This window comes from Trichoderma citrinoviride (assembly GCF_003025115.1).
Source record: "Trichoderma citrinoviride strain TUCIM 6016 unplaced genomic scaffold BBK36scaffold_12, whole genome shotgun sequence".
In the NCBI taxonomy this organism is placed as follows: domain Eukaryota; kingdom Fungi; phylum Ascomycota; class Sordariomycetes; order Hypocreales; family Hypocreaceae; genus Trichoderma; species Trichoderma citrinoviride.
In genome coordinates, this window is record NW_020194720.1 from 1,058,057 (window position 1) to 1,078,712 (window position 20,656).

Below are 20,656 nucleotides of genomic sequence, written 5' to 3' on the forward strand. Positions count from 1 at the left end.
AATGGAGAACATATGGAAGATGAATGCTGTCAAAGCCCGGCGCCCCCAATAGGATCAAGTCAATGACAGCAAGACTTGACAACGACAACTCCCTCTCCGTCAAAACCGGCAACTCGCTGTCATCCGGCTCTTTACTCCATCGTCATATTCGCAAAAATCGCTGCCCGTCTTAATGTATCCAGACATCTGTCCACGAATTGCCTGTTCCAGATGTTTGCAAAGCACGCCCCCCCCCTCCTCTCTCCTTCACTCCCCTCCCCTTCCCACCCTTGCATATTCCATGAAAGTATGTACCTTCTTTAGCTTCCTCCGAGTCGTCGTCGCGCAAGATAGTTACATGCAATACCTGGAGTTTCCTACTTGGTAGTGGAGATTGCGTTCCCCGGGCCCGAGGCTTTTCATTCCAACAAAGGGAGGTAATGGTAAGCTCATCATAGTTGATTCCTCTCTAAACAGAAACAGCAAAGAAAGCGGAATATCACTTGGATATCCTTCTCGCACTCGGCAACTTTGTACCTTGCTGTCGGTTTGTTATCACTGCTGTTTTCTGCAGGCAACAGCGCGAAACGTGACGAGTTATGCCTTGCATGTCCTACCATTTCGGCAACTTTTACGTCTTTTTTGCTTCATCTATTGACCCGATTCAACCAGAGTAACCCCCTATCGAAACAATCCACAGGCGAAGATCCTCCCCCTTCGTACGTACTTCGTACTCCCAACCTATCAGAGCAAAGACCCTGTACGGTTTCAGTAACCTTTGGTGATTTGTCGTATAATAATCATATGAGCAACAATGATAATTCTCCGTTCCAAAACAGATAGCGTCCGGTTGCATGGCGGTGCTTTTGGGGAGTTTCGGCCACAACAAACAGCCAGCAACCGGCAAAAACGGAGACTCGGAGACAATGTGAGAAGAAACAAGAGCCAACATGTAAACCCTGTCGTTTGCCATTTCATACCTTCCGCGCGCGCGTCAGAATGGGGCACGTCCATTTAGATTCTTTTGTTCACTTGCGACTGGGTACGGACTTTTGGCGACTCTTTACCTTCATTTTCGTGTCTCGGGGCTATGGGAACTTCTGTGTCCTTGCTCCGTACCTAGATGGTCGGAACTTGCCACTTTTCCAGTGATTCCGCAGCATGCTATAGTACTCGCAGGGGAAGACCACCCAAGGTTGGGTTGAAGGAGGAAGACAAGGGTTGACAGTACTGCACTTTTGCAGAGGGCTAAATAAACACACAATACAAAAGAGTCTCATCAGCACTTTTGGTTCTCGGTTCTTCTCAATCTGCCAAGCAAAGCTACAACGAACTTCAGCCGCAAAGGCGCCTTGGAGCTTCTGGGTGCTCTGAAGCCATCGGCTAGCCTTATTGCGCGTTATTATTGAGTGACTGAATCGGCACGAGTCGATCCTTGTTGAACCATTGCGACTATCTCCTAGTCTGCTGCGTATTGCCTGTTAGTGAGTGCCGAGTCTTTTGTTAGTGACCGCCTAGCACCCACTGGGGGTTAGTAGTAGCAGTGAGTACTTGGGGTCGAAGGATCGGAGAACGGAGTTATTACTACGCCCAGCTGGAGCCGAAAGATTCCATCAAGCTGCTGGCTTGATTACTGACGAGCAAACTGCCTGTTGCAACCCGACAAGGTACATACAATGTGCAACGGGGGCCTGGTTTGATCTCAGTTAAAGGTAGGCAGCTTCGTGTTTGCTGGAAGCAATGGGAGCAGCCAATCAGCCCCGGGATAAATCTCGATGCAGAGACTCGTAATTCGATGATGCTGTTCTGGGCTGTCTTACGACTGAGTTCGCCTCGGTGCGCTTCGTATGTGTAATAGTAGCTCGATATGACTCTTCGTACACACGCTGGCTCGCACGGTGATTGGTGCCTTGCCGCTTGCTATAGGCTGCCGTTGACACCTAGCTCGCGCATACGTGATGCCACTGTAATGCATCATGGCCTGCTGGGAGGGATCAGGGCGATATAGTACGAGTCACAGTAGGTACCGCTGCTACAAGCAGCATCTATGTACAAGTAAAATGCACGAGAGAGCATGATAATGCAGGAATGAAAGGCTGTCTGGCATTCAGGTCGTACTGCATCTGATGCAATCTACCTACCTATGCAAAGTACTACCAAGTATCACTGACTGTTGCCCGTCTCTGAGTCCTGTCTCAGCGCTTCTTCCTGTGCCTGCTGGTACGACCAACAAACATCGTCTCTCGCCATGTACATGCTCGTAACCTGAGTCGACGTGCCAAGTACCCGAGTCAAGCCAATATATCATGCGCCCATCCCTTGAGCCAGCAGGAACTAACAGACCAACCCAAGACTCTTGTGTCGCTTCTGTCTCATTCATTCATTACCCGTTTACGACAACTCTCACCCACCCCTGCCAGCGCCTCCACTCATCACTTGCCAGGTACTAAGTCATACATAGGCAGTGCAGTCTAGGGACTCGTCACAGTACATACTCGCGGATACTTGTGTCTCTGGTATAGCTTCAACTTGAAGTCGAGTCGCAGTGAACATGAACTCTGGACGTTCCATCATCACACGCCCCCTCCCTCTCTCCCTTCCTCTCCCCCCTCTTGCCTCTGTTCGCTTTCGCTGGCTTCTCATCATATGAACAAGCTTCCATTCCGTTAATCAAACCATCTCGATTTCCTTCCTTTTTTTCCTGTCTTTTTTTTTTTCGCTTGTCTCCCTTTTTCTTTTTTCTTTTTTTCTTTTTATTTGTCTCGTCCTGCATTTCTTGCAGTTGTGGCTGGTTAGGGAGCGCAAACAGAAACCACACATGGCGGGACAAAACCCATGGCTTCAACGGAGCAAGATACTATACTACGTAGATGATGTTGGCCCTACAGTATAATAATCAACACTTCGCCTTCTCGCCTTCACCTCCATTTCTCCGAGTCAGTTCAGAAACAACCCACGGCAGATCTTTGGCCAGGTAGGTATGTGTATACACAGACACAGCTGTATATCGGATATCGTGCTAGTATCCTTCGGGTGCTGTTCGTCAACCTGATTATGTATCCACGCATTTCCCGCCCTTGTCATCTTTTCCCCCTTCTATTTTCCCACCAGCTGTCGTCGTTATTTCGCACCATGTTCGTTCGTTCTCCTTCGCATTAATCGCCCACGCCTCCCCCCCCCTTCATTCACACCCTCCGCACGCCCCCCTTGTCGCCGATTAGACTCAGACTCGCAGCCGATCAGGTCTTGTTGGTTTCCGGGTCCCGACAATTCTCTCTTCAGTTCAGCCCAGGGCACGACGCAGAAGCTACTGCTTGCCCTTTCTCTCCTCGGAATATCATTTCGAGATATTTTTCTTCCCTTTTCTTCTTTTTCTACTTCCTTTCTTCTCCTTCGATTTACCCATAATTTTCCCCGTGTTTCCCTTTCGGCTGTGGCATCAAAGCCGGTCGCCATCACGTGTGGATATCTATCTCTCTCTTGCCTCGCTCAGCCCCGGTTTCTTTTTTTCTGAATACCTTCTTTGTACCCAACTGCCGTCTTCAGCCTGCTCCCTCTATCGGTAAAAACCTCTATTGGGGCATATAATATTGACACCCAGCGCATCGGCGTTTACAGCTATCGGATCAGCAGCAAAGTCGATCTTCGTTGCCCCGGCTGACAGGTCAAGACAAGGCGGGAACACGGGCCAGCCTTGACCTGGCCTGGTACGAAAGTAGTCCTCCAACAGCAGAGCATCGGATCTCTCTCTCTCGCTCTTTATATATCCGCCTCTCAGCCCGCGGCTCAGCACTCAGATCCCCGTCTCGCAAAAGCTCTCAGAGAGGGACAGGTCGCAACATGGAGGGCGTAGCAGTCGAGCATCAGTACTCGCGGACGCCTCCGATGCCATCCACCGAGACGGTCATGGCTGCTCTTCCACCAAAAGAGGCGTCGGAGAAGCGAGAGCTGCCTCACCACCCGATGCTCAGCACGGCCGCGCTGCTGAACCCCATCATCGAGAAGACGCCGCCGCCGCTTGTTGCAGAGCCCGTGCCACTGCATCCGCATTCTCAAGCCCAGCGTTCGCCGCAGCCTCAGTCGCTGCATTCGCAATCAACCACGCACTCGCTCTCGCGCTCTCCAGTCGAGATGGCGCCTTCAGCATCGACAACGCCTCCGCGAGAGCCCATCGACGGATCCGCCATGAATGACGCAGCAAAGTGAGTTTCTTGGCCTTTTACTTTGATCTCTTGCCTCTGTCTGTCTATCTGTCGCTTGTATATCACCACTCTGGCCTGGTTCGGTTTGCTTTCATCTTCCTTTCCATCATCTCTTCATCAAGACCTCGCCCTTGGTTCATATCGCGGGTCACTGCAGCTCAAGCCAAGCTCAAGTCTTGTGCAACTCCAACTCTGGTGCCCCCCTTTTCTTCACACAACATCTTCCCCTGCTTCTGTTTCACGGCAAGTCCAATAAGACACACACAACTCCCCACACCCCCCCGAAGCAGAAACAAATCAAGAAGCAAACCAAAAGGCAACGCAAACCGGAACCCTGGCTGCGATTCACCGTCCCCAAACCACCGCAGTGGGGCCCTTTCACCTGCCAGTGCCCGATATTCTCCTCCTGATTGCGCCTCGTCCCTCGTGCTCCCCGTCATGTCTCGCTCGCGGACCAACTGCTGGCCAGCTTCGTCGCCGTGGCCACTGCTTCCATGTCTTCTTCTTTTCCCCCCATCTTCTCTGACAAAAAGCAACAAATAACCGCTCAGTCTCTCTGCCAGCACCTCCAGCAGAGCGGAGCAGTTTATCTTGTTCGCATCGAAGACTTGGAACATACACCATCTCTACTGCCGACCATTCTCCTTCTCCCTTGCCTTGCGGTTTACATGAGACCCAATTTCCATGGGCACTTCGTCCGCCACAGTCCCTTGCATTCTTCGCCAAAGGTGAGCTGAGTTTGCCGAGCGACTGATTGGTCCATGCCCTCCCAGCCGGTCGAGCTGTGTCCCAAACCAACCTTGCCTCGAGCTCAGTGGCTCAGACAAGAGACGCACCTCCTCTTTCATTGGGAGACCCGGTGCAACGTGTTCCCGTGGGAATGGACGGCCTATAAACGATGAGCTGTGCACGGCAGAGGCCTGATCCCCGATCTTGCATTTCCACCTGGCCGCTTAATCTCTGCCCTATCCTTTCCCCCCGTTTCTGCTGTCAATCACATGCTGCTTATGGACTCCCTCTTGCTGCCGCTTTAGACGGCGAGCTGCTGTCCGTCTCATCAAGAGCTTTTGATGCCATTTGCTGCCGGTATTCCGTGCATCCTTTGTCTTTTCGCCATCTGCTGGTCGAGAAGCCTCGTCATCTGCCTGTGCGTGGCAACAACGGGCTCAAACTGAATGGAAAAGAAAGAAAAGACCTGCGCTTGTCCTGCAGGAAGTCTCAATTTTTGTGTCTTCCGCCTGGGCTCTTCCTTGTGTCAGGCCTCGAGCCGCAGTTGAACAGCCCGCCTGGCTTTTCCCATTCGCTCGCCAGTCTGGCACCTGGCCAAAGCTCTTCTTTTCCTCATCTTCACTTCTTTCTTCCATCTCCATCTTGTCTTTTCTCTCAAATTTTCAGCCTTGTTTCTCTTTACTTTCTGAACTCTGTTCTTTTTTTTTATCTTTTCACACAAGCCAATATGAATCAACTGTCGTCCAGCTCGTCCATCCTTAGCGATGAGCCATCAACCGCGCCGTCAACGCCAGCTGACCCAGATGCTAGACAACCCAACGGCCACAAACCATTTGACGACAACGAGGCAGAAAGCGAGCTTAGTGAGCCGGACAGCACCGTTCGTTCGCCATCAGGGGTGGGTGTCACCGATCCGGAGCGGTCCATCGTCGCTGATGCCATGGCTAACGGTCGTCGAAAGTCGTCGCCTCTCCGTGCCACGTCTGAAAATGAGGACGAGACCATGACAGACTCCCCAACTGAGCCCGCGGGCTACTATCCCAAGCGCAAGCGCAACTCCGTCTTCACCGACCTCAGCGAGAGCAAGATGGAGGTCCACACCGACCCATCCAAGGCTTCTCTTCCTGCACAGGGCCTCAAGCCCAAGTCGTCGCGGCAGAGCATGGGACCCGTCCGGGGTGTCTTGCTGGGCCACTGGAGAGACTCATCCATCCCCAATCCGGAGCACCGCCACGCCGTGATTGGCTTCATCGACGCTCGCGATCGGTTGCGCACTCGCATTCAGCCTTACACCCTCGCCAACGAACCGATCAGCAACGAGTACCCCATGCCTCCGGGACCCGGCGGCAGCTGGGTTACTTTTGAACGCGTCGTCTTTTCCAAGCACCTGGTTGGCCTCGATCACTTTCAGGTCAAGGAGTACGTGAGGCTGCGCACTGACAGCCAAGAGGAGACGGAAGAGGAGCGCAAGGCGGCCGAGGTAGCGGCAGTCAAGGAGGCCATTCGCAGGGTCAAAGAGAACCCGGCGTTTGATAACCCGACTACCCAGCCCCCTATAGCCCACGGGCCCGAGTTGCCCGAGTCGGCCTACACCCCTGGTCGCCCCGATGCCAAGCGGAGACGCGTGAGCGGTGGGTTTGCGGCCGTCAACCCGGGCGGTAGCAACAGCCCTCCGGAGCGTTCGCCCTTGCTGCCGTCCCAGCCTGCCCTGCAACCCCGTCCGCCCCATGTTCCCAAGCTGCACGGCCCTCTGCCGGGGACCCGACCCACGCGCATCCTGCTGGGCTACTGGAGGGGCTCCAGCGAAGAAGATGCCAGGGACCGCCATGCTGTGTATGGCATCTTGGGGCAAAATGACATGTTCAGGGTCAAAGTAGTCCGTGAGACCCGTGATGGCCGCTTCGTCGATGGCAACTTCCCCTCGGGCGCGGGCGCGTTGTGGATTCAGTATGAAGAAGTCGAGTTTGAGCCGCACCTCAAGCCCCTGCAGAGAGCCGAGATCAAGGAGTACTGCAGAGTCCGCCAGTACCAGCTGGATCAGGGCGAACTGCCAGAGGACCGCGTAGGCAACGAGATCAGGGCCGTGCAAGAGGCGCAAGCCCGCGCAGGCTCCGGCTATCGACACGTCCACCAGCCCATTGCGCCATACCACCCCATCGCTGCTGACGACGCAGACTTGGCGAGTCGGTCGGACGTCGGCGGAGTGCAGCCCGAAGTCCGGCAGTCTCGCCGCGGGGAGTCTCGAGCCACGCCTCGACAGTCCTTCAATGAAAACGACGTGCGCCAGCCGCGATCCTATGCCGAACAGGAGCCGCCGCGTCCCGACTCTCGCGCAACGAACCGCAGCCAGAACACGGACGGAATGGAGCGGGCCAACGCGCTTGCCCGCAGGGAGATTGCGCGTGTCGAGGCCGCGCAGGGCCGTGCCGACCGCCATGCCATGCACCGCGAGCGAGCCGCTGCCCTCGTTGCCGACGCTGCGGCCGCGGCTGCGGCGGCTGTCGTTGCGTCGGCGCCGCCTCAGGCTCCCGCCACCAACGGCAGGCTTCCCTTCCACGAGTCGGAGGACATGCAGCGCCTGAACAAGGTCTGGGCGCGCCAGGAGACGCTTCGTCTCAAGGCCGGTGCCGAGGACGCCAAGGTGTACGACGGCGTCAAGTACGAGCGCAAGACCAACGGGCCGTTTATGGGCAAGCTCGTCTCGCAGGGGACCATTATCAACATTGACGGCGAGGATTACGTTGAGTACCGCGTCCTCACCAAGCCGTCTTTTTTCTAAGGCGGCGGTTCTGAAAGTCAGAGGAAGATTCCTCATGTATCGAATGCTGCGAGAGCTTTGAGTTTCCCACTTCAATTTCTTTCGAGTCGGGTTCTCATGAACCACATTTCTTCTTTCACTTTCCTATCCTACTTATATCATTTCTCATGTCTATTTGGGGGGGGGAAGAGATATACAACGGCTGCCTAGAAGGATATATATCACGCGAAGCAGCAGACCAGGGCGGTATATTGCGGCATGCACAGAGGCGTTTCAGTCCCTTTTCATCTCCTTTGTTGTCTGAAGAGAGGGCAGGCCTTTTGCTTTTTTTTTTTTTCTCTCTCCTTTCCTTGGTTCGTAAGATCTTCGTTTTCTTTCCTCCTGCGTTTGCGTGTGTGTGTGTGTGTTTATATCCGGTTGCGTCTTCCTCTGTTCATTTTCCTCCTTCTCTTTTCTCATTTTCTTTCTCATTCATGTCTGGGAGGATCATGTCGTTCTGAGCTCTTTTCGTCCTGCTTTTCTTTTGTCTTGGCTCTGAATACCCTGTTTTCAAAAAAGGCTGTGGGCTCCTAAGAGGGAGGTAATTGCGCCGAAAGGAATGGGAGGTTTTCTGTCTTTTATCAGGGAATTTGCGTGGGTGCGGGATTAGAGTTGATACTAGAGTGGTAATGAAACTTGATTCATATACTTTATTCCGGGAGAACTGGTAGTTTGTTGGTGAGCGTGAATCTTCATCTTGCAGTGGTTGGTTTTCGTAGTTGCTGGTTTCGTTATGGTACACTGCTACATGACGGGAGTCTTGGTGGTGTAATTGTCAGGGTCCAGTGGATTGCGCAGGGAATTTCTGCAATCATTCGCGGCCACAGTTGGCTATGTCAGGATCCAGACTCTTCTCTCCTTCTAAGATGTCTTATTATAAAAACAAGCAGTTATAGCAAGCTTGTAGGGCTAGTGTATATCTCGTATCTACTTAACAGGAGCCGGTCCAGCTTCCTCCTCCACAACCTTCACAGCCTTACTCTTCTTGATGGTGCCGTCGGCCTTAGGGCAGCTTGGTCTTCAGCCGGTATACCGGAATGCCAGTTGCCTGGAAGAAAGCCAAAGCCGAAATAGAGGCGCTCTTTGCGAACCGGTTGAGAAAGTTGCCGTCACCATCCCTAGCGTTTTTCCCCAAGACGGTCGGAACAGTCTGTTGGGGGTCGCCAGATAGGAAGCACGGCAGACAAGTATTACCCCAGACGCAGTAGAGGTCTGCCCGGTTCATGGTACCCGCCTCATCTACCGCGATGCCGCGAGCGACTCGAGTTTTCCAGGCTCGATACATGGCAACATGCTCGGTTCCTGCGGGCGTCATGCAGAGCATGTTGGCGTATGGCAAGAGACGGAGCAAGTAGAACTCGATTGTCTTGTTCGCGACTGGACCGTCCCGCTCGTATTGCTCCCAGGTAGTGACTCCAGTGGCGACGTCGCGCAAGCGCTCAAGCTCCGGCTCTGTGCCGTCAATCTGCTGGCGTAGGTCCCACAGATCCTGACTGTCATCCGGATGCAACTCTCTCACGGCAGGAGAGCCAAGGACCGCCAGGAACCAGAACGCCAAAGAAAGATGAAGCTTCCATTGGGGTGCCCATCCCCATCTCTCTGGAGCCGCTCCATCGCCCAGCGTTGGGTCCCTGAGCAAGGCGTTGAAGGCACCCACCTCGGCGTTTGGCTCGTACGCCCTGATGACAAGGCGATGGCGGTAGTGCTGTGGACCGCTCGGCTCTTTGACTTGGTTGCAGGCCTCAGTCATGGCGCGTGTCCTCGTGTCTAAACGAGCGGCGAAGTTGTCCACGGCGGCGTCGCTCGGCGCGGAGCACAGGACTCGGCCGTACCTCTCCGCCATGGCTGCTGTTGCTGCCGCGCCTGCTGTGGTCTTGCCAGTACCTGGACCCTGCTCATCGAGTTAGTTGATTCGGACATGAAGAATGGTTTGGAAGAGGTGAACCTACGCCTGCAATCATCCCAAATCCAAGAGGCCGGTTGCTCAGGTACCCACGAAAACGGTCGCGATCATGAGGAAGCGCCTCGTTGACGATCGCTTCGGCACGGACGCTATCTCCAAAGTCCAGGAAGTTGACGGAGGGCAACCGGCGATACACGACGTTGGTGTCGACCACAGAGAGAGATGGTGTGGCGGCCACGGTGGATCTCGGCGCATCTTCTTTCACCATCCAGTCGTAGAAGCCGGTTCCGCGGACGAGAGCTCGGTGAAGTTCCATCCTCTCCTTTAACTGCGCCTTCACCTGCGCCAACTCGGCTTTTTCCTTGTCGTTCAGTGCTTTTTGCGCTTTGGCTGGCATAGTGGGATCTGGCAGCCCCCATCGGAAAGGATTGGATGGCTCTGCGAGGGGGTGGAAGAGGGAGACGGCTTCGACCTTTCGCTTGCAGTCCAGGAGCCGGGCACCAAAGCAGAGACCGACGTGGTGCCACCGTTCGTTCCCTTGCTCCAGCGCGTCATTTGCCTCCGCACGATCTGCAAAGTCCTTGACAACATAGTTCGGATTCATGTCCGCCCGCTTTGGCCGTCGGACCAGGAGGACCAGCTCGTGCTTTGCGGTCTCGTGTCGCTCTATAGCAGGGCGATCCACGATCTTGCACTCCCTATAAGCGCCGCCGTTAGTAACCAGCAACTCATGAAGCGAAGGGGTGAACGTACCATATGGCGTCTGGCTCACTGTTTTGGGGATTGTCGTAGAGATGAAGCAACAGTGGCCCTTGTTGTCTCAGATGCATCCAGGCTTTTTGATGCTCCTTCAGAAAGCCTTCTCGGGTGGCGACGATGACGAAGAAGCGATCAGTGTCGGCCGTGGGAACTCCAAGATCAGGGCGAACGAAATAGGCAGGGAACTTGGTCTCCGCGATCTGTCTCAATATCAGTCTACCGTCTACCGTTCTGAATGGGGAAGTAAGGGTAGGAGAGGAAGACGGGAAGGCAATTGGCATACCTCGATAGCTACGTCGTCAAGCCACATGACATCTTGCACGTTACTCTGATTCACGACTGTCATGTGGTGATTGTCATCGTCGTGGCTTCAAACCTGTTAGCAAAGGTCCCATCAACAAAACAAAAAGAAAGGAACGTAGAAATTCTCACTTGTAGGCTTCCCTGAACTGGTGGCCTTTGTTGACCTTGATCAAGTCCTTGAACTTGTCGACGTCCCATCTTTGGTCTGTGCCGTATGGATACTTGAATGGCGGCGGCAGCTTCTCCATGGAAAATGCCTTGCTGGCGACATCAGGAGCCAGGCGAACGAGGATGTAAAAGTTCCTCTGCCTAATGAAGTCCAGAAGAGTGAGGTTGCCGGTGATGGGCTTGCTTTCGTTTACCCAGCCCTCCACTTGAGGGTCATCCGCGTTCGCAAAGGGTATGCCGAAACCGTGGACCGTGACCCGGGCTTCATCAGCGAGGCAGACCCGAATGACCGTGAGGCCCTTCTCCCGCCCCGTGGCGTTAGGAAACCGATCAAAAACGGCCGAGGAGGCTTCTTCGCATGCGAAGGTACATCCTTCGCGAGGGAATCGGACGGAAATCTCAGCGTAATCAGACGGGATGGCCGTACCACCGCCCAAAGTTGCGTCAACTAGTATCTTGTCAATGCGAGAAACATCAGATCCTGGGGTAAGTGACTCACAACGGTAGCGGACTCCAAAGCCTTGTTCCTCGTTGGCAGTCTGGCCCTCTCCAACAGGTACACGAAATACAAAGCCAATCTATGGATTCATATCTTTCGACTTGTAGGTGAGAAGCCTTGCCGTCGTCTTGGTGGACATGCCCAATTTTGGACCACAGGCGATGATAGGGCCGAGATCATTGCCAACCCTGCAGGATCATAAGTCAACACAGCACCGGCGTCAGGAAACAAAGAAGATGGAACATACATAAGAGCAGCATCAACTGCTCTTGTCTTGATTTTGGGGGCCTTGACCGCCGACTGCTCACCAACTGCGCTGCTCTGAGCCTCAGCAGTCTCGACATTCACCTCAGGGGCTTTATCCATCGTTGACTCGGACATCTTGATGATGCACTTGCAAGGAGGCTTAGGTAGAGGGAGGGGCACTGCAAAAGACTCCGTTCACTCTTCGACTAACGGTAAACCGAAAGAATAGTACCTGCCTTCGAAAAGAGCAGGCCAGAAGAGATCCCTTCGTCAGTCACAGATTCCTATCTCTTCTGTGTCCGACCAACTGAACAAACAGAAAACCTGCGTGATGGTGGAGGAAGGGCACTGCGAAAGAGTCCGTTCACTCCTTTTAATCTAACGGTAACCGAAAGCGTGCCGGCCTTACAAAAGGTCGCGGACGAAAAGAGATCCCTTCTTCAGTCACAGATTCCTACCTCTTCTGTGTTCGACCAACTGAACAAACAGAAAACACCAGTCTCTTGCAAAGACAACAGAGCAATCTGCCACGAAGACAACGACGACACGAAAATGACGAGACAGACTACAAAGTCTGTCGAAAACGGGGGTGAAGATGGGCTGAAATGGTGAAAACGAGCAGATGACGAGAATCCTTGGAAGAGAAGAGTTCGGATTTCGAGAGCAGCATCTAAGAGGAACGAGATATCAACAAACTCAATGGCAGCGGGCCCGTGCTCGCAACCGCATTCACTGGACCCTGAGAATCGCGTCACTTTCGCGTCTGTGCGTCCCTGGACCCTGAGATTCGCCTCGCTTTTTCAGTTCCGAGCTCTCATATATAAGGGTGGTCGGCAGTGAGAAAGGTGCCATCTCATCTCCCCGTCTACTGCCAGAGTTGTTCGACGGGAATGACCCCTATACCGTTATTTTCACCCAAAGCAGGAGATTGATGCCCGACTGCATCAGATCACGGATACAGGTGAAAACGGCGAGCCTTTTTGCTAATAGGCTGCGTCGAATCTTATACTTGGGGGTCACCGAGTAGCAGCTGGACTTGACATCCCGGGCTTCTACGCTGGCGACTTTGCACGACTACGGCGCTTAGGTGCTATCTGATACGTGTTCTTGTTCAACCAAGATCATGTAATAGCTCCTGGGCCGCCATGAGCGAGGGTCAACTGACCTCACATATTATGCAATGGCATCTAGCAATACTTCGTAGATGTAGAGATGATTTTAGGCTCCGGGATACGGCTGCTAGGGCCTTCGCGATGGATACGCTGCATACTCATCAGAACACGGTTCCCTAAGAATGCTACGCCTGCTAAGTGTATGCAGTGTGCAAAGTATAGATATATACCAGCCTTGGAGTTCACGCCAAGCTCTCCATATGGAAATAGGGCATCAACGCGGACAAAAGCCTGGAAGAGGACAGCTTCTATGACGTTCAAACTGCTTGCTACATGGGCACTGTGCTATGTATGCTAATCAACGCTCGCATTGTTTATTCTTGTCTATGGTTGTATCGTCAAACTACCTGTAGCTGGGTAGGATTAGAGCCTCTCCGCCACCGAGGAACGAATGGCAGCGATCGCCAACATCAAAATTCCAGTCAACCTGGCAGATCTGGAAGTGTATCTCGGCATGGCCACATTTCTCCGTTGGTCCATCTCTGATATAAGGTATCTACTCCTAGAATACATAGATAGTTTAAGAACAGCGACAGCACTATGAGGAGGTGGAGGAGCCTCCTGATCGAACTATGTATTCTTTTGTATTGCCTGCCTTTATTTGATGTACTGTTAAAGGCTTTTGAGTGCCTCTGTAATCTGTCAGGGGAGCGAGGGCTCGAGATCTGTTGAAGAATAAACGGGCGTAGCGTATCGTGATGATGAAGAAGCTAAGTTGTGATAAAATAGTAGTTTATGTAGACGCGTCACTTACAATTTTTTATGTCAAAAGCTCCTTCGTTCTACTCTTTAGCAGCTTACTTCTACACCATTGTGGTTTCCCCCAACAGCCATCGCTGATGATGATGTCGCTAATCAAAGCCGACTGACCTTCCTTCGACAACCTTTCAAGGAACTTTGGAGAATTGTAGCTGTATCGTCTTCGGGTGGGTGAGGCTGGTATGATGCCAAAACAGCAAGAGCTCTTTCGCAGGGTTGGACAGAGCTGAAGAAGGCTCATCCAATACTGGCAAAGCTCTTGCTAGATTCTCACAAAATCATCACGTCGGCACGGCAGCATCTTTCAGCGACTTGCAGCTATGCGAGGGCTGTCCGCTTTCAAGACCTCTTGATTCTCCAGGCCGTCGAACTGTTACACGAAAAGAAGACATACGCTAGACGCGCATCATGGCAAAAGCCTCTACGTCTGCAACAAACAGCAAATACAACGATGAGGCACCTAACAAAGCAGGTAGCGGTATTTGCTGCTCCTCATGAGCCATGCCAATGTCTTGATTCCAGCACCTGGACCGCTCTGGACTGACCGGGGTGAATCTGGAGAATCCCATGAGCTTTAGCGAAGAATGCTGCTACGATAGCCTTGGGCAAGAGAGTGCTTGATGACAGGAAGTCTTGCGATATCCCTTATCCTCGTCTTTGCTGTCTTCTTTTTTTCCTCCGCTCCTGTCGTCGTCTCTTGTCTGCCCGCCTGCCATCGCCGTGTTCTTGCCGTCCCTTGATCTACGGGGTCCCTTGGTCTACCCCGTAGGTCAAGTTCTCGTCCTCCGTCGTCCGCGTTTGTGCCTCCGGAAGCAACAGCTTTGGATTCTTCTTGGCCGGATCCCTCATGGGACCGTCCCTTTGCGTATGCGGACAAAAGCTTGGAAGTTTTGTCTGCGGCTGTCTACGCATGAGGACAACGTCCGTCTACAGCCGACATCATGTCTACCAGCAGCAATTCTGCTAACCATGTATTACAGGTTCCTATAGACGAGCAGCTCAGCAGAAGCAAAGTGCATCATCAATTGCACTTCCAACACCCCAATCAGACAAGCGCTAATGATGATTAGACGCGTTCTTTCTACTATATAGATATATCTATATCTATATCTATATCTATATCTATATCTATATCTATATCTATATCTATATCTATATCTATATCTATATCTATATCTATATCTATATCTATATATATATCTATAGATATATAGATATATATCCCTCTTGTTATTTCTCTACGCCCTCTCATCCTGTCTCGGCACCTTCTCCTCCCGTGGCATCCTCTTCTCCTGCCCGGACAGCTTATCGTCAGGCCCTCCACAGACGGAGAATCATTCAAGACGACGACGAGGAGGATGACGTCCCAACCATTGACGCCCCTTTGTTCGACGTCTCAACTTTTCACGTCTCCGTCCAAGAAGAGGATGACAGCGACTGAAAGTCTTCTGACCCCATTCCCCTGGACCCCAATCCTTGGGGAGAGATCTTCCGCGTTGGACGCCAGTCTCGCACACCGCAAGTCTACATCTTGTCAGGACCACGGCACCACGGAATGTATCGCATCAGAACTTCTTTGGCACTGAACCTGAACAAAACCGACCGAAAGCTTCCTGTTGCAACCTCCGAGTCTCTCAGCACAGACCTTGAAGCCATGTCCCGTCGGCTTAGGCGACTCTCTGCAGTCTCATCCCCTTGATGACAGAACTGATAACACGAGTGTGCGATTATACAGGTGCCAGGTCCTATGAGCGAATCCATAGAGGCTGTATACCCATTCGCCATTAGAGGTGATTGCACTGAAATGCGACATTAGCTGTCAACTACGTCTAAAACAAGACAAGCATCCATCTCCCTGCCATTGTTTGCCCAGTCGTTGATTGCCGTCGATGACGCTTCACTGGACTGTTGAGACATGGAAATACGGAGTGGCATGGAGCTACGACAGGATAACAAATGTTGGAATCATGGGTAACATTGGCCTTCTGGAGCTCCCGGACGCCGACCAAGTTGAGTAATGGGAGAATTGGACGCCCCAAGAGCAATGAAAAGTCCTGGAGGTGCTCAGAACGGCGAGAAATACCCTGTCGTCAACCCTTTACTCCAAGGACGCGATGGCCAGAAGCTCTTTCACGTGAGTGAAAACTGAGACGGCAGTAGTCTGTTTACTACCATTGGGGCTGGCAGGACTATATACTCCAACCTTGTCAAGATGGGAGAGCAATATGGCCTCAGCAAGAAAGAGTTTGACTACGCCCTGACCATCCAATCCCCGCGTCGTGGCGAGAGGATCTTCTACCCTGTTCACGTCTTATCAAGGTCTCAAGCTACGATAAACAGATGGGACGGGAATTTGGTCAAGTCATTGAGCCTTTATACAGCTCGGACCATGGAGAAGTACTGCAACAAATGGGCAGTGGCCGTCACTCTTGACGAGCCACACGCTGCCGAAGCCATGACCTACTTCTTCGCCACGTACTACTGCGAACGGTTTGCTCGGATCAAAAGGACCAGGCCCACAGCAACCAGAGAGCAGATGCTGTGGTACAACCTCGATCGCTAGGGTTTGCCCACAGTCCCTTGGGCCCGTCATCCGTTCAAGATGTCCCTGGCCAAAAATGATGCTCGGGCTCAAAGTTCCCGACCTCAAGCGGTTCGACCCCACTGAAGCACATCGACATCAGTCAGCGGACGGTAGAAGCAGATGCCCGGCTTACGAATAGTGCCATGGGCAATAACAACACGGCCGACTGTGACTCGACCGCACGAATTACTGCAGTGTCCCCCTTTGCCATGGTTCTTGGACAGTCGATAAGAGACTGGGGGACAGTATCTGGAACGGGTCCCAAATGTCCTTGTCTCGCCCTGTGACGCCGCCGCCAGCTTTCACCAATCCTGCGATCGATCGACGACTGGGTCAATGGGACGTCTGATCAAGGCGTTCGCCAGCAGCGATGCTGCAGGGAAGAATTTGCCAGCATCGGCCTGCTTCTCCGGCATTGCCAAGAGAGACACTCCCTTTCTAAGGCGCCAACCTCCCAGGACGCCGTCAGTCCCGATCAAGACGATGTCGACAAGGCCCATTGGGGTTCCTTCTTATTCTGTGATGACTGCGGTGTGGACATTACATCTGCCCAGGGCTTACGGAAACATCGCCGAGACAAAACACCCGGAGACACTTGTGCCGGTGGATTCTTCTCAATCCCCCGTCTCCGCCGTGGAAAGGGAGCCCTTCAGGTGCGAAGACTGCGGCGAAACATTCAAACTGGAGCGGAATCTTCGGGAGCATTTGGCTAAGACGCATGGGAAGGACGATGGCTTGCCATGCGGGCAATGCGATGAGACGTTTGCCACAGAGGATTACCTTATGGCGCACATCCGCAAGGACCATGGCGATCCCAAGCCGCTCAAGTGCCAGGAACCCAAATGCGAGAGCTCATTCGCTTCAAGGTATAATCCGAATGAGCATGTTGTTGCAGTGCATCGCCAGGTAAAGGCTTTCAAAATGCTCAAAATGCCCAGTGTCATATGCTCGAAAAACGAGCCCGACTATGCACGTCAGGGAAAAGCATGGCAACGCACAGAAATTCAAGTCGATCTTGGTGTATGCAAGGCTGAATTTGTTCGGAAAGGCGATCTCAAAAGGCATAACAAGAATGTGCATGGCATTAATGAATAGGGTATATAGTCTAATAATCTGTTATCGAAGTTTCTCTCTGCTTTGCACTCTATCGAATGCTTCGCACCCCAGGCACTTGCAGAAGTCTCATCGTGAATGTATGCAGACACCTATTGTTAGTATCATCATGTCAAATCTTCTTGATTCTGTCTCTTGAACGTCTGGATTATCATCATCACGTCCAAACGTAAAGCCAAGTCCCAGGCTTGGCCAAACAAATCTGAATCGTACACGGGGAGCCTCATGAACCGGGTTGCAGATTATTCCGTCCAAGCGGACGACTGGGTCGGTCGCACGGCATACCCATCTACCAAGCTCCTTTGTCTTGCTTCCGGACGGATGCGATTCGCTAACGTGATGGCATAGAACTGTGCTTTTTAACGAGCGCAAGGGGCCCTTCGGATGGCGGGCAGATCGACGACGGCGAAGAAGAAGGCGGCGTCGTCAGGACGCCTCCTGGAAGGGCCGATGGAATGGAGACGCACATGGTATTACAAAGCGTACAGACTCCGAAGCCAAGTCTCGTCAAGTATATACTACAATACATGTATTAAATTCCAGTGTCTCATCGGCCTCGTCATCGTTGAATACATATAAGCAAAAAGGGTGAGCTTCGAGGCTCTGCAGAAGAGCCGCCCAAGATCCATCCCACCACCCAACACCCGCCACAGACTGAGCCGAGTCCGTTTGCAATGCCCAAGCCCAAGCCAAGTTGAAGCGTCTCCTGAATAGAGCCCTCCTGACAAATGCCCCCCTCCTCTCAGACCCCGAGCTGTCCGAGATCGCCTTGAAACGCCATGCATTATGCCTCGTGTCAAACAGAGATCCTAGCCTCAGTGGACTTGGATGAAAACAAAAACGCCGTATTTTCAAATGGGTATATGATGGTACCGTTTGTCGTTAGCCAAAACTCTCTGGCTAGTTGGGTGCTGCCTCGAGACTGCGCTGTATCAGGCTCGGCTTGATCTCGCCGTGGGCAGGATGGGTAGCCCATGCTAGCTTGAAGCGCGCTTCGAGGTGTGCGAGTGCCTGCGGCGAAGGACGTCGTAGATGGTGCGACTCGCGATGCAGCTGTGGTCGAGGTATCCGCTTTATGGCGGCCATCTCGTTTCGACTGTTATCCCTCCACTCTCTATACCTGCTCAGCTTTCTCCAAGTTGGCCCTCACTCAATGTATGGCCTCTTTTCGGTTTTCCTGACTATGCACAATCCCAAAGCGCGCAGCGCATCTCGATCGTTTGCCGTGACAATTGTGCTGGCGGGAAGCATGGGGTTGTTCACGTCGACGTGCGAGGCCTCTCTGGCGGCGATTTCGATGGCGTCCATTTCCTCCTTGCAGCCTTGTTGATCCAAATGGCAGATGACGATGGGTTGACGTATCTGAAGGTCTCTTGCGCCGCTTACTTGCACCTGCAGTATGCGTAAGTCATCTTTCGACAGATGCTGGAAGCGACATGATCCTTCGAAGGAGGGTGCTGGAAGGGACATGGATCTTTCGATAATCATATATTGCAAAGGGATAGAGAGCATACCTTGATGTTGAGATAAAACTCAATCTTGTAAAGGGTCGACGAAGTGGTAAAGGAGGCGACCTCGTACTGGGGAAAGGCTGGCTTGCCCCTCTTGATGATGCCTTCAGAGTCTCTCAGGTCCTTGGAGGGAAAAACCAAGCCGATGTTGGTCGCGTATCCGGCCTCCGGCAGCTTTGTCTTGACCACCTGAACTTGCTTTGCCAGCTTGTTGACCCTCTTGGTCGGCTCGTCACCTTCGGGGTTGAACGTGATTTCCTCCTCTATGCCCAGCGTGATCTTGTCTATGGTGACCTTCTTGGCCTTGTACCAAGCGCCCTGGGCCGGAGACACCTTGATGTATACGGTGATGGGGTCGCTGGGGCCGTAGCTCCAGCGCGGCAGGTTGATGCCCAGGTTGACGAGGTTGTCGCTCGAGACGAGCTTCGCTTCGGGCTTGTTGTACATGCCAAAGGTGGACAGGGTGTCGTATCGTAGAATGGGCAGCGGAAAGTTGTACTTGAACTGGTTCTTGGGACCCTGCTGCACGGTCACGACCAGCTCATAGTACGTCTCTGCAATCCTACTAGGCAGCTGCAGAGACGCCGGCGGTATTCTTCGGTTGACCTCCTCTCCGCCTCTGCCAAAGGGAATGAAGATGACAAACGGCAAATCCATGGCGATGATTTCCTCGGCATCTTTGCCCGTCTGGCATCTGTACAGGAGCACCTCTTTGCCCACCAGGTCGGTCGTCTCTTTGCGGGGGGCGCCCAGATGTCGCTTGGTGAGGCTGTCGGCGTCGGGGTGTATGGTTTCGCGCTTCTGGAGGCTTATCCGGACGAGGGATACGGGGACGGGCATGGAGTAGCCAAGGCCCGGCCGGATCTCGACCTTGCCCTCGATCCGTGGCTACAAAGCGGTTAGGCCTTGTGTCAGCATAGCTTCATCTCCATTCCCCCTTGTGCTACGGGGGCGGCAGGTCAACGTACCAGTGTCGCGGAGATGCCCGGATATCCCACGAGAAAGCTCCTGTTTGGAGGGCCCGAGACCCTGACGCTGGCTGGTGTGGAAAAAGCCATGCTATCGCGGCGGTCGCCTGGAATCGAGCGCTGTGGCGTGGCTGTCGTTGCCGGCGTCGCTCTGCGGCGAATGCGCTGCGGGTGCCTTTCGTGTCCGCGTCAGCGTCAGCGGGCAGAGCTCGAAGTTGGTTCGATTCAGGTTCGGTAGAGTTCGGTTCAGTTCGCTGCGATGTGGTGCTCGGCCCGTCCGTCAGGGGAGCAGGCTGTCGTCGTCGAGGCAGGCAGCGGTCGCCGTGGGTGCTCGCGCGGGCACGCCGTGAGCGTCTGCTTGGAGTTGTGCGTCTGGATCCCCCGAGTCCTGGGCCGACAGCGGATGACCAGCAGGCATAGACAGCGGGAGGCTCGCGACAAGGCTCGGTACCAGTATCTGCAGCACTCGCAGTGTTTCCGCCGCGCACACAGCACACACGCAAGCCAGGCCGCAGTCGCAGTCACAGTTCACAGACGCAGAACCGAGCAAGGACAAGGACGAGCACAGGAACAGGAACAGGCGGGTCGATGCCAAGGTGGGGTTTTGGAGCTGGCAGGCTGCGGCCGGGTGGGTTTTCCGTGCTCTTGTTCCAAGGGCTCGAGCCAGCGGGATCGGATCGCCTGGACCGGGTCGCATTCAGTTGCAGCAGGGCTCAGCAACGGAGGGCGTCAGTCAGGTCAGCATCAGCCTCGGCGCGCCGGCGCTGCAGGTGGACGGAATTGCGCAGCAGGGGCGGCGATGGCGAGGAGAGAGGAGAGAGACAGCCCTCACTCAAGACGAGGTGGTGGTTTAGGTAAGGCGGCCGGAGCAATGGGCGGCGCTGGTCGACAGCTGAAGTCGGGGCCTGGGCGCTGGTTGCATTAGCTTCAGTGGAGCAGTCGCAGCGGCTCTTGCGCTGGGAGG

The 20,656-nt window shown here is 53.6% G+C and overlaps 6 protein-coding genes across 6 annotated transcripts; 4 read left to right on the plus strand and 2 right to left on the minus strand.

Moving 5' to 3' along the window:
* Positions 1-3,819: 3,819 nt before the first annotated feature.
* Positions 3,820-4,185, plus strand: BBK36DRAFT_1161833 (hypothetical protein; the record flags this gene model as incomplete). The annotated part of the gene is made up of 1 exon (XM_024894402.1): positions 3,820-4,185. The coding sequence occupies one exon, from the start codon at positions 3,820-3,822 to the stop codon at positions 4,183-4,185; it is 366 nt and encodes a 121-aa protein (XP_024747210.1).
* A 1,452-nt stretch (positions 4,186-5,637) lies between these two features.
* On the plus strand, positions 5,638-7,689 carry BBK36DRAFT_1180749 (hypothetical protein; the record flags this gene model as incomplete). Its single annotated transcript, XM_024896227.1, has 2 exons — positions 5,638-7,410; positions 7,471-7,689. The coding sequence occupies 2 exons, from the start codon at positions 5,638-5,640 to the stop codon at positions 7,687-7,689; spliced, it is 1,992 nt and encodes a 663-aa protein (XP_024747211.1).
* A 1,021-nt stretch (positions 7,690-8,710) lies between these two features.
* Positions 8,711-11,720, minus strand: BBK36DRAFT_1171340 (hypothetical protein; the record flags this gene model as incomplete). Its single annotated transcript, XM_024895557.1, has 9 exons — positions 8,711-9,541; positions 9,657-9,932; positions 10,197-10,308; positions 10,364-10,569; positions 10,653-10,737; positions 10,802-11,288; positions 11,340-11,418; position 11,527; positions 11,587-11,720. The coding sequence occupies 9 exons, from the start codon at positions 11,718-11,720 to the stop codon at positions 8,711-8,713; spliced, it is 2,211 nt and encodes a 736-aa protein (XP_024747212.1).
* Positions 11,721-15,560: 3,840 nt separating this feature from the next.
* Positions 15,561-16,079, plus strand: BBK36DRAFT_1143598 (hypothetical protein; the record flags this gene model as incomplete). Its single annotated transcript, XM_024893610.1, has 2 exons — positions 15,561-15,650; positions 15,729-16,079. 2 exons carry the CDS (start codon positions 15,561-15,563, stop codon positions 16,077-16,079), a joined length of 441 nt encoding a protein of 146 aa, XP_024747213.1.
* A 164-nt stretch (positions 16,080-16,243) lies between these two features.
* BBK36DRAFT_1171341 (hypothetical protein) lies at positions 16,244-17,195 on the plus strand (the record flags this gene model as incomplete). The annotated part of the gene is made up of 3 exons (XM_024895558.1): positions 16,244-16,345; positions 16,400-16,633; positions 16,677-17,195. The coding sequence occupies 3 exons, from the start codon at positions 16,244-16,246 to the stop codon at positions 17,193-17,195; spliced, it is 855 nt and encodes a 284-aa protein (XP_024747214.1).
* A 1,164-nt stretch (positions 17,196-18,359) lies between these two features.
* Positions 18,360-19,782, minus strand: BBK36DRAFT_1171342 (hypothetical protein; the record flags this gene model as incomplete). Its single annotated transcript, XM_024895559.1, has 3 exons — positions 18,360-18,605; positions 18,728-19,612; positions 19,693-19,782. 3 exons carry the CDS (start codon positions 19,780-19,782, stop codon positions 18,360-18,362), a joined length of 1,221 nt encoding a protein of 406 aa, XP_024747215.1.
* Between the last annotated feature and the right edge of the window lie 874 nt (positions 19,783-20,656).